This window comes from Grampus griseus (genome assembly GCF_964374135.1).
Source record: "Grampus griseus genome assembly, chromosome: 10".
In the NCBI taxonomy this organism is placed as follows: domain Eukaryota; kingdom Metazoa; phylum Chordata; class Mammalia; order Artiodactyla; family Delphinidae; genus Grampus; species Grampus griseus.
The window spans coordinates 29,260,442-29,272,936 of NC_139004.1; the positions used below are offsets into that span (position 1 = coordinate 29,260,442).

At 47.0% G+C, this 12,495-nt stretch overlaps 1 protein-coding gene across 1 annotated transcript in view; it reads left to right on the top strand.

The window, feature by feature from the left end:
• The first annotated feature begins 4,795 nt into the window (after nt 1-4,795).
• The window catches only part of CLIC5 (chloride intracellular channel 5), a 109,139-nt gene continuing 101,439 nt past the window's right edge, over nt 4,796-12,495 (top strand). Inside the window, exon 1 of the mRNA XM_082663308.1 lies at nt 4,796-5,336. Coding sequence (XP_082519434.1) covers nt 5,274-5,336 — 63 coding nt within the window. The 5' untranslated portion in view covers nt 4,796-5,273. The remainder of the gene's footprint in view (nt 5,337-12,495) is intronic.

A 12,495-nucleotide genomic window follows, 5' to 3' on the forward strand; every position in this document is an offset into this window, starting at 1 on the left:
TTGCTGAGCACAAGTAGGCAGGTTGCTGCTAGGACAGAGATCACTGGCGATGTTGAGCACGCCCAAGAGCACATTAGTTTATGAAGGAATAGAATTAGCAACCCACCCCGTCCTCCTCAGGGCCCGACCTGTGACCTCATGCAGGTGGAAGCCCTCATCTCTCTGTGTCTACCCTCCCTTGACCCTCCTTCGGAGACACAATATGACTGGTGCTTCTGCAGCTGTCATCAAAATCTGCCAGTCTCCTCAGCTTGAACCTGAAGCCCTTGAGCTTGTCCAAGAGATCCTCTGCAGAGAATGTAAGGGTTGAACAACCTGATTCCTATATAAATAGCTACCTTGGGCAGAATGAGCGGATTCAACTAAATACCATTAGGTACATAAAAGTCAGAGCCTATAACTAAGTGATATACTCTGGTACTGTGTAAGGTGAACATTTTTGGAAAATTTCCTTATAAGGATCATCTTTGTTTCATGATGATATATTCTTTTTCTCTTGTAAATATAGTGAGAAGTTTATTAATTTTATTGATGTTTTATAAGAACCAGTTTCTGGTTTCATTGATTTCCTCCATTGTTTTATCTTTTTTTCAATTTCATTAATTTCTGTGCTTATATTTATTATTTTACTCCTTCTTCTTGCTTTGTGTTTACTGGCTCTTCTTTTTCTAATTTTTTTAAGGTGGAAGCTTAGGTTATTGATTTGAGACCTTTATTCTTTTCTAAAAGGAACACTTTACACATAAATTTCTTCCTAGGGGCTGCATTAGCTGCATCTCTGTATGTTCTCTGTTCATTTGTATTTAGTTCAAAATATTTTCTAATTATCCTTGAGGCCTCTTTGTTAACAAGTGAATTTCTTAAACTGTATTGCTTAATTGCCAAACATTTAGGGGTTTTCCATATATCTTTATTATTGGTCTAATTGATTCTGTTATAGTCAGAGAATATATGTTGTATGATTTCATTCTTTTAAAAATAATAAGGTTTATTGTGTAACCCAGAATATGGTCTATTTTTGTCTATTTGGGTGAATGTTCTGTGTGTACTTGCAGATAGTGTGTATTCTGTTGTTTGGGTGGGATATTGTATAAATGTTTATTAGATCAAATTGTTTGATAGTATTACTTATGTCTTCTATACTCTTGCTGATTTTTTTGTCTTCTTGTGCTATCAATTTCTAACAAAGGAGTGCTGCAGTCTCCAAATGTAATTGCATATTTGTCTTTTTCTTCTTTCAGTTCTATCGCTTTTGCTTCATGTATGTTGTAGCTCTGTTATTAGGTACATACACATTTGGGGTTGTTATAGCTTCTTGATGAGTTGGCTCTTTTAACATTATGTAATACCCGTCTCTTTATTCATGATGATTTCCTTTTTCTGGAGTCTGTTTTGTTTGGTGTTAATATGGTGACTAACTTTCTTTTGATTAGCGTTTGCATGGCATTTTTCCTCATCTTTTTACTTTATCTATATCATTATGTTTGAAGTGAGATTCTGTAATGTGCCATTTATTAGTTTTCTGTTTGCTCTCTTTTTCCCCCTTTTAGATTATTTGAATATTTCTTGTCATTACATTTTAATTTACATATTGGTTTTTTTTAACTATATCTCTGTGTAACTTTTATAGCTGTTGTTTAGGAGTGGTTACCATGTACATACCTAACTTTTCTCAATCTGCTTAGAGTTCATAGGTCACCACTTCAAGTAAAGTATAGAAACATGACAGCTATATAAATTCCTTTGCCTTCACCCTTTATGTCATATCATTAAATCTGAATGTATTGAAAATCCAATCACATATGTTATAATTTCTTATTTCAACGATCATACAAAAATATGGGTGTCGCACAGATGCGCATGTCATCCTTTCATTGGGGCCATTCTAATCTTTGCTGTATTGTTCTAATTTTAGTATATGTGCTGCTAAAGTGAGCACTGGATATGTTTTTGAAGTGCTTTCCTAATAAGGATTTATCCAAAACTTGCAACAAGTTTGTGAAACTATGATTATTAGAAGTACAGTCTATATGATCAGGGAAGTGTTTTTCTCTGAAGAAAGCTAGAATTGCTTAACCAATTATGCTTTGACATGAAAGGGTACAAAATAAGGTCTTTTTTATCATGAACTAAAACAGAATGTGGAAATAAAAACTAGAAATATGCATAGAAATATTTTATAACCAAAGAAGAAATTTTTTTTTTGCAAAATGAAAGTTTATAAGATCAAAACTATCATTTATCTGCGGAGATGTCCAAATGGGAGGTATTATCTAGAAATTAAAAGGGAACTGTTCCTTTTTCCAGTAAGTGGTAGATCTTTGGAGAAGATGACATAAAAGCTAACTCTGCTAGGTTTGGGATTAGGGAAAGTAGAGGCCATACCGCACATTGTTCAGCTCATAGCCAAGAAAATAATCACATGTGTAAAGCATCTTTCATTCAAAAAAGAAAAAAAAACCCTCAAAGGCACTTTGGCATATAATTTTATTTACCTCTTTCACATTGCTATTGTGAATATTGTCCACTGTCCAGAGCAGGAAAGTGATGAGTCTGTGCGGCATGCAGTGAACGTAGCAGTCTCCCTCTGTAACCTTGTCCTTCCCGGAGTATGAGGTCATTGGTTTGGAATGTACAGCTATGAAGGTGACTGCTTCTCTAAAGGCTTTGGTGATGTAAGCCAGAAACCAAAGAGGAGGAGAGCAATTAAGCCTCACCTTGATGAAGATATAGTGTACCATGAGGGTTGCAAGTTAGGCTTGGTGACTGCTTTCTTCAGTGAATAGGAGACATTTGCACTTGGAGTTTATGGGGAAACAGCCTGCCATAAAGGGCGGTCAGGATACCTTGCCATTTTCTCTGCCTATCAGATGCCTGACTATTCAGGAAGGTTCAGCTGTAGTGCCTTCTGCTCTAGGAGGTCTTTCTTTCTGGCCACTCCAACTGTGGTGAATAATCTCTCTAGGTGCTGACTTATGCAGCCCCTCCACGTGCCATGTGTGGCAGCCCTAGTCTTCCTCTCACGGGACTATTCTCCTGAAATAGATTTTAATCTACATTAAGACCAGGGCAGTGCCTTTGTTTCCCCAAAGTGCCTTACCCAGTGTACCTGAAGTTTGAGAGAGGCAGTTAGTAGAGTCGTTAAAAGCATGGGTTTAGTCTGTCTGAGTTCAAATCCTGATTCCACCATTTCCTAGCTGCATGACTAGGGGCAAGTTACTTAAATAACTCTATGCCTCACTTTCGCCACTTGTAAAATTGGGATACTAACACTATCTGTAAAGATTAAATAAGTTAAGACATGGAGAGTGCTTAGCATTTTTTTGCCTGGTACCTAATAAGTACTGTTACTTATTTTTGTTAAGTGATTACTTTTTTTCTTAGAAAGCTGTGGAACAAATATATATTTGTAAGTAAGGCAAGAAAGAGCACAGACAAGAGCAGCTAAAGAGAAGGCAAAGAACACAAATAGAAGTTGACCAGATTCCAGATGCGAAAGACTTAGCACCTTTTTTAAAAGAAATGGAGTTTGGGAATGTAAACTGGTACAGCCACTTTGGAAAACTGTCTGGCAAATTTTTTTTTTTTCTTTGCGGTACGCGGGCCTCTCACTGTTGTGGCCTCTCCCGTTGCGGAGCACAGGCTCCGGACACGCAGGCTCAGCGGCCATGGCTCACGGGCCCAGCCGCTCCACAGCATGTGGGATCTTCCCGGACCAGGGCACGAACCCGCGTCCCCTGCATCGGCAGGCGGACTCTCAACCACTGCGCCACCAGGGAAGCCCCATAGCAATGTTTATTCAAGAACATTCTAACAGTCTAGAACCAAGCAATTCCATTCCTGAGTATATAGGCAACAGAAAAGTGTCCACGTATCGTGAAAGGATTTTTATAGAACGTTCATAGCAGCCCCATGGTAGTCATTAACTGGAAACTATGCAGATGTCCATCAACAGAAGAATCGATAAATAAATTACGGCAATAAAAATGGGTGGTTTCCAACTACACACAGCAGAATGGATGAATCTCACCAACGTGCTGGTGAGCAAAGGAAGCCAGACACGGAGGAGAATATACTATGTTTATTACAAGATTCCAGGCAAAACTACCCTGTGCTGTTACAAGTCTCACCCCAGGTGGGTGAGAGCCTTGGAGAGGGAGGAGAGCTAGAGAGGAGAGATCAGAATGAGCTTCTGGGCAGGTAGCTAACATTTTACCTCTTCATCTGGTGCTGGTTTCATGGATGGGTTCAGCTTGTGAAAACTTATTTAACTGTCCACTTACAATATATGCATTTTTTGCCCCATGCGTGTATTATCCTTCACTAAACAAACAAACGAAAAAACAAACAAAAAAGAGAGAAAATAAGTAAAATAAGAATAGAAAAGAAAGAAAAAAGAAGAGAATGCAAAAGACAAAATGAAAGGAAGAGGAAGAAAACCAGTCCAGAAGGTTACACATCACCCCCTGCCCATCCCTGCCTCCCCCTGCCCCCAGCCCTACTCTATTGATCCAGCACGAGGATGGCGAATGCATGGTTTTCAGGGTCCTTCCGTTCTCTTCCGCGCTACCCGCAGCCCCTCCCCACTCTGAGCATCCCTAAGGCAAGAAGGGGCTTTCCTCGTGGGTAACGCTGCTAGGAGAGTAACTTGGAGGAACTGATGCTTCGTTAATGAACGTAAAGCTTAAAGCCATCTTCCCTTTCTCTCTCTTCTCTTCTCTTCTGTTCTGTTCTCTTCTCTCATCCTCTCCATCCCCCCACTCCCATCCCCCTTTACCTTTCTCAGGGCATCCTCCTACCCCAGTGGCGGTGCCGCCCGGCCGGTCTGCACGCGCCCCGCAGGGCCTGGGGTGCGGGGCGGGGGCCGCGCTCGCGGGGAGCCCCTCCCGCCCGCCGGGGCTGACCCCGCCCCGCGGCGCCGGCTATTTTGGGCGCGGGCGGCGACCGCGGGATCGCTGCCGGGCGCGGATCCGGTGACACCTCTCAGCGCGCGGCACTTGTTGCTCTCAGGACCTGCCGGCCATCCCTGAGCCCACCTTTCTCCCTCGCCGCCCCCTGTCCCCTGCTGGCTTCTCTCCTTTCCGTGCGATCGCCCGGGACACCGATCTCTCAGGCACCGCTGTCACCGGCTGGAGAAATAGATTAAAGGAAATAAACTCCCTCCGCAGGGGGCCCAGCCGGGCAGCAGCAGCGGCAGGAGCTGGAGCGCTGGCCCGGGCGCCGCAGAGGTGGCGCCTCCCCGGCCCGGGACGCTGGCCCCGGGCGCCGACGGCATGACGGACGCGGCGACGGCTAACGGGGACGACAGGGACCCCGAGATCGAACTCTTCGTGAAGGTAGGTCGGCGTCCCGGCGCCGCAGCACCTGCCGCGCCTCCAGCCAGGCTCGCGGCTCACGTGCCCGGGCGCTGAGCGCTCTGGGACGCGGACCTTCCCCAGGGAGCGCAGCTCAGCCCTGACGGTCCCTTGGGTGGCCTTTCTGTTGCTTCGGGGCTCCCGGGAGGGATGGAGTCAGGTGCAGTCTGGCAGGTGGCTGTCTTCTCGGAGAGTCTGCTAGGCAGTTTGTCAAACCCGCCGCAGGACCAGCCGTCACCCTACCCCGGCGCGATTTTGGCCTGCCCTGAAGGGCATCTCCAGGTGCAGGGAGATGGCAGGAACCTGGCTGGACCCCTGAAGCTTTCTTCTAAAGTTGCGGGGTGAGGGGAAGGAAGAGGGAGAAAAGAAAGCATTACTAATAATATGACCTTTGGCAAAGCAAAAATAACACTTCTTAAAATCCCCCTTTTTCTTTTACTCAGTGCTATTAAAAGAAAAGCAAAAGGAAACAAAGACGTTTTCTTGCTCTGTGACCGGCAAAGCAGAAACCAAACACTCCACTCGCCCACATTATTGTAATTGTCATAATTATGCTTCCGCAGGGTTGTAGCAGGAAAGGCTAAGGGTAACCTGGGGCAGACTGGGAGGAAGGGGCACAGGGGAAAAACTTAAATTAAGTTGCCTTGCTCCCTGGGCAGAGACGGGCTAACATCCAAACCTGCTGCACTTCCTTTGCAACCTGGAGGGGGAAGGATGGAGGCCGAGGCAGCGTCTCCCGGTCCTCGAGCGTAATAAGAAAGAAACATTTGATAGGTCTTCGTGCAGCAGAAGCGGGGAAACCTGAGGCGCAGGGAAGTTGCCTCCGGGGCGGTGCAGAGTCGCCAGAACTTGGGGGAGGGGGCGTCGGCTGGCTGCCTGAGCGCAGAGACCTTTCACAAAAGGGAAAATCCCTCAGAATGCAGTTTCCCTAGACATATACAGGTAACTGAGAAGGGAAGAGAGCTTGGTGCCTGTCAGGGGCCTCCTGGCTGAATTTAAAAGGCATATATATTCCCCAGGGATGGGGAATATACACGTCTTTTAAATTTGTTTTGGCCAAAGGATCCTTATCTAATACAAACTAATTAAACAAATAGAGTTTCACAGAAAGTATAAGATCTATATGACCTTTTGGTTTTTGGTACCTTTTGTCACCTAAATAATAGTAAAGCAGCTGTGACTTACACTTGGAAATTGCTCTGTCTCAGTCGGTCCAGCCTACCACGAAGCTTTGTTAAATTTTTTCGGCTGCATTTTTTCATTTTGGAGAGTTATTTTTCAAAATTATCCATAGATATTACATTTGTTTTTTAGTGAGACTTACTTTCCTCAGCCTGTTTCTCTCCCCCCAAATGAGGCTTCTGTCTCCCTCATTTGGTTTCTGGGACCCCTCTGGGAGGATTTCTAGGCTCTCTGGCAGACCAGGTAATGAAAGAGGTCATGTCCTCCCAGGCTGGGCAGTGTTGGACCCAGGGCCCCGCAGGTCTGCCCTGACCCCCAGCGTCCAAGCCTGCGGTCTAGGGAGTGAATACGGAGAGCTTTTACAGAGCAAGGAGCCTTGCTGTTCTTCTTGAGGAAAGCTATTCTAGGACTTTCTCAGATTCCTTGGGAGCAGGTAGTTTCACGGTGTCAAGTTGCTGAAAGATATTTGAAACACAAATTGACTCTTTTAGAGCCAAAGGAGCCCTTTGCCCCGCTCCTAGGTGAGAGGACCATTCTACCTGCACCTTCTGAATTTCAGGTTGGCAGCTTGGAGGGTTTCTCCATTTGTATAGAAAGCTCACTTCGCAGCCCCCAGTGCCTGCAAGAATTCTAAAGTACCCGTGTTGTCATTTGCTTTTTTTTCCCTAAAGGAAAGGAACCCATGAGAGCCAGGCAGGCCTTCTTGGTCAGCGCAGAAACCAGATTGATGAGGGAACAAAAAAATCAGATAGGAAAGCTCTTTTGATTCCCCCACCCCCCTTTTGAGCTTCTGGTCAGTGGTTATCATTTACAGGGACAAGTAAAGGCTGAAAAAAATTGTGAAAATAAAGACACTGCCCAGGCTTTGAATGGTTTCGTGTTAGAGAAGCAATGTCCTGATTTATAGAATCAGGCATTTCCATAGTTTGCCGTGTCTCTTAGCTGTATGATTCCCATCAGAAGAAGGTCCTTCTTCTTTTTTTTTTTTAAAGAAGATGTTGGGGGTAGGAGTTTATTAATTAATTTATTTTTGGCTGTGTTGGGTCTTCGTTTCTGTGCGAGGGCTTTCTCTAGTTGCGGCAAGCGGGGGCCACCCTTCGTCGCGGTGCGCGGGCCTCTCACTATGGCGGCCTCTCTTGTTGTGGAGCACGGGCTCCAGACGCGTAGGCTCAGTAGTTGTGGCTCACGGGCCTAGTTGCTCCGCGGCATGTGGGATCCTCCCAGACCAGGGCTCGAACCCGTGTCCCCTGCATTAGCAGGCAGATTCTCAACCACTGCGCCACCAAGGAAGCCCGAGAAAGTCCTTCTTGTTGAAGGGGTCAGGTGTCCGAGGTAATCTCTGCAGGCCCAGCGGGTTGGCTTCTAGGAAGCCTCCCAGGCAGGCTTGCCTCACCCAGTTAAGAGTTGTGATGTGGTCATCTTCAACAGAAGGGGACACCCTCCCCCCCGAACCTGGCCTGTCCCCTGGGTGTGTCATTCAAAACCTCCATAATCCAGAGAGTTTCAAGGACATACGATTCTGTGCCACATCAATTGATAATCATCTGTTACTACTGCCGCTGCTAATAATAATACGAAATGGCAGCATTTTAGGACTTAAGGAGCGCATTCAAATACCTTATCTCATCAGATCCCCAGCATCCTTGTTCGTGAGCCTTGGTTCACTCAGGAAAAGTGATGTCAACAAGTAAATGTGGCTCCCAGGGACCTCTTGAGACGTGATGCTGTCAGAGCCCTTGGCAAGCGGCCGTTTGCTCTCCCTGTAACAACCTCAGGAACTAAGGACGATGATTTGTCCCGTTTTATGGTTGAAGAACTCAGGTGCTCAGGGAGCGTATGAGAAATGCCCAGAAGTAGATGGCAGTAAAGAGCGTTCAGACCCAGTCCTCAGCTAGCAGTTTAGACTCTAAATTTCTTACTCTTTTCCAAACACCCATATGTCAGGTCTTGCACCTTCTTTTGCCAAGTCAGGCTTTCAAGTGTTTCCAAGAGGACACTTCCTGGCAACTTACTAGTCCATTCTAATGTGGTCACAAAACGCTGTCAAAGCTCCTGCCCAGCCCTGCTCTGTACTCCAAGTCTCTCCCGTCCAGGGAACTTTCTAATGGGGATGTTTAAGAGATCACAGACGTTTGAGGAGGTCAGCTCTGATTCTCATTTCCCAACTAATGTGGATGGGGAAGAGGAGACAGAGACCTGGGTTCAGATCTTGTCTCTGCCTCTCATTTGTCGAGTGACGCTGAACAAGTTCAGAGTGTATGAACAAGTGTATGAGTCTCGAAACACCCCTCTTAAAACAAGAGGGTGGTTACAAATAAGGCGCCTGTATCTTGAACTGTCCAAACCAAGACACTTCTGAGAGAGAAAGGAGGTGCTACCAATGGTTAGGAACAGGTGTCACCAACGTTGTGCAGGATGTGTGGCCACCCTGGTTATGAAAATACCTCCCCCACAGACTGGCTGTGAGGATGCCACAGGAACAAGTAGAGGAAAGCATTTTGTAAATTGGAAATTGCCATGAACACATTGACTTCGATAAGGATATGAGCTCCATGGCAGATAGAACCTTTCTTGATCTGCAGGTCCCTGATTTGCCTTAGAGAACAATGGCCTGGCTGATTCCTCACTCGCAGGGCTATTTTGAGAATAAGTGAGATCATACGCAGCTGGGACTTTGATCACAAAGGGAGGACAACAGGTTAGAGTTGATAGTGGCAGTGAGTGTGGTTTATTGAAAGAAAAAAGAGCACGGAAATAAAAGCAAAACAGAAAGTGATTTGGGAAGACAAATACAGGATGTGCTGCATAGTTAGATCTCCATCTGTGTCGACTCCCTCACCCCCGGTGCCACCCCTAGAGCCCGGAGGTAGAAAGCCACCAAAGCGAAGTGATGATGGTGCACCAGTTGGCAGCAAGTGTCTCTTGGGGCCAAGGGTGTGAGTTTCAACAGAAACCAGTGGTTCTCAACTTTGGCTACATATTCAAATCATTTGGGGGAGATTTTAAAACTCCTGATGCCAGGCTGCTCCCCAGGTCAATTACAGCAGAGTTTCTGTGGGTGGGACCCAGAAGTGGTATTTTTTACCACACCCCCAGGTGACTTCGGCGTGCAGCTCTGGTGGAGAGCCACTGAGTCCTCGTCAGAGGCGGGTCCCGAGGCAGTCAGCTTTGCCACAGCTGAACTAGGCGGCCCTGTTAGTGCAGATGAATGTCTAGAACTTCTAACAGCCTCTGGGCATCGTGATCATCCCGATCAGGAGCATTGTTGATAGAGAGCTTGCAGCCAACCGGTGCTCCGTGAACAGATGCTGACGGACTGTAAAGCCCTATCTGCAGGACTCCAGAACAATCCGTGCATGGGGTCGGTCTAGTAAATGATCATCAATTCAGCCTGGGGGGAACAGAGCGGAGTCCTGCTGTTTGTCTGATGGAAATGACTAGTCTTTTCATTTACTGAGTGATCCGGAAGGCTCTGACAGTGGTGCAGAGCGCCAGTCAAGATGTGGTGACCCGTGGTGTGGTCATCTGACTTCCAGAACAGACAGGATCAAATCTTGTTGTGCTGCCTCTCAGACCCCAGCTGCCCACTGGCTGCCTGGTCACCTGCCCAAGCATGGGTGTATCAGGTTTTGAAGCTCCTTTGATCACATTATGCCACTGTTTTTCTTTCCCACTATCTCCTGGTTTTGATCTTCGGTCAATAATCCAATACACCAATTCACCTGCCCTGCTGTGTCAGCGAGTGCATCCTTACCTGGTAACACACCCATGGGAGTGCTAGTGTCCAAGGGTGACTCATACACGTCCCAGGTTCCCTGGCAGGTGGTGGGAGTGAGGACCGAGGGTCTCAAGATGCTAAAGCCCACAAGCCAGTGGTGTCAGGTCCTGCCTCCCTGCCGACTTGTACTGTTTCTCTGGGTGTTTGGTGGCTCTCTCCACCCAGGGCAAAGAGCCCATCAATTTAGGCGGTCAGGTCAAAAGCTTTCCATTCTTGGTTCCTTTTGAGATTCCAGATGCTGGGCCCATGGGAGTGGTGACAGGAGGTGTAGTAGAAAAGTGCAGTTTTCGGTGTCAGACTGAGGGTCATCTGCTGTGTGAGCTAGGACAGGCTGCTTGACCTCTCTGGGCCACAGTTTTCTTACCAGTGCAGTACTGATAATGGCAATACCTATTTCCTGGGGTGGGTGTGAGCACTGAATGAGCTGTGTATGAATCTGGGGTCTAAGTAAAGCCTCCTCTGCAGGCCCAGTATAGCCCCAAAAGTGAGAAGCCAAGCCTTTGCTTGTCCCTTCCTTGATGTGTCCCAGAACTCAGACACTCAGTCCTATGTTGTGCTGCCTCGTTGCTGGAGCCGGGACAAAGGCCGCTGGGAGCCCGAGCCACAGGGCAGCTGTCTCTGGATCTGATCGCCTCCCACAGGGCTGGAGTCCCCCACAGGCCACTGTCTGAAGTAATGTAACCACAGGGAGAGTGCTGATCTCTGACCAAGGGGTGGGTTCTTCCAACTCAAGGGATGTTGATTCCTCCTGTAGTTGCTCCCACATAGCTCGAGGGGCTGGACCAGGGTGCATCAAACCACTGGGGGTGCCCCTCCCCTTTCAGCTCCATGGGGATGATACTTCCGGGGTTTTATCCCCTTCTTGTCACTGGATGCCAGGTGGGGCCTCCCAGGCTCATCTGTAGGTGCTACAACTTTGACCCTTCAATAAGGAGAAGGCTCTGGAGTCCAGGTCCTTTAGTTCCAAGAGGACCCCTGGTAGATTTTCTCACTTGCTTGCAAACTTCAAGCTCTGCCTAGCCGTGGTTACTCTCCTAGAAAACACACACACACATTTACATGTATTATCTATCTGGACTATAGGAAAAACATAATAGACTCTCAATATCTGGTACCTTTAAAAACTGTTACCCGGGAGACATTCTCAGTTGTCTTTTTCATCGAAGCTGGAAGACCAGAAATAGTGAAGAGGTGAAGTGTTTAAAGCATGGGCTTCCTGAAGGTGTGTCTCCACCCCGGGGCATCTTAGATCTGACGCTGCTTGTGAGGGGTCAGCTCCAACTACCAAGGAAGTGTCTGCCAGCTCCCTGAGTGAGAATCTACTTTGCACACTCATATATTTATTCAAGGAGTATCTTAGTTCTGAGATGTGAAGTGCTTTAAGGATAAATAAGATAGATAATCTGCTGTCAGAACTAAAGTGAATTCTTTCTGGTAAAAAGAAATGGAGTTTTTAACCTCTAAAACAAAGTCCCCTCTAGCTCTGTTAGCACGGGAAGTTTCTTTGAGTTATGTTTATTGCAGCGCTTATGGTGAACAATGGCTAGGCCACTGGCGCACAACCTTTGGGGAATGAAAAAGTCACCGCAAAGCTTTTTCATGTGGACTTGCCCAGCCCTGTCCCCAGAGATTCACATTGAGGAGGTGGGGTTGAGTCCCAGGCATCTACCCCTGGGTGATCCTGGGATTCATCAAAGATTGAGAACCACTGGCCTAGATCATGGGTAAATAGGGTTGAACCTACCCAGTGGAGGGTCCAAAGGGCAAGAGAAAGTCGACTCCCCACTGGAAGTGTGCATTTCCTGGGATGGAGGAGGCTGAGGCAGATATGCTTATTAGCATGAATCACCCCAGACTGACCCTAAATAAACCAGAAAAGGGAAGAAAGGAATGCTTTTTTTTTTTTTTTTTGGCAGTACGTGGGCCTCTCACTGTTGTGGCCTCTCCCCTTGCGGAGCACAGGCTCCGGACGCGCAGGCTCAGCGGCCGTGGCTCACGGGCCCAGCCGCTCCGCGGCACGTGGGATCCTCCCGGACCGGGGCACGAACCCGCGTCCCCTGCATCGACAGGCGGACTCTCAACCACTGTGCCACCAGGGAAGCCCAGGAATGCTTTTGACCTTTCTTTTACACTTGCTTTTCTTCCTTTGTAATTTTTTTACGATATAGGTGTGACAAGTAA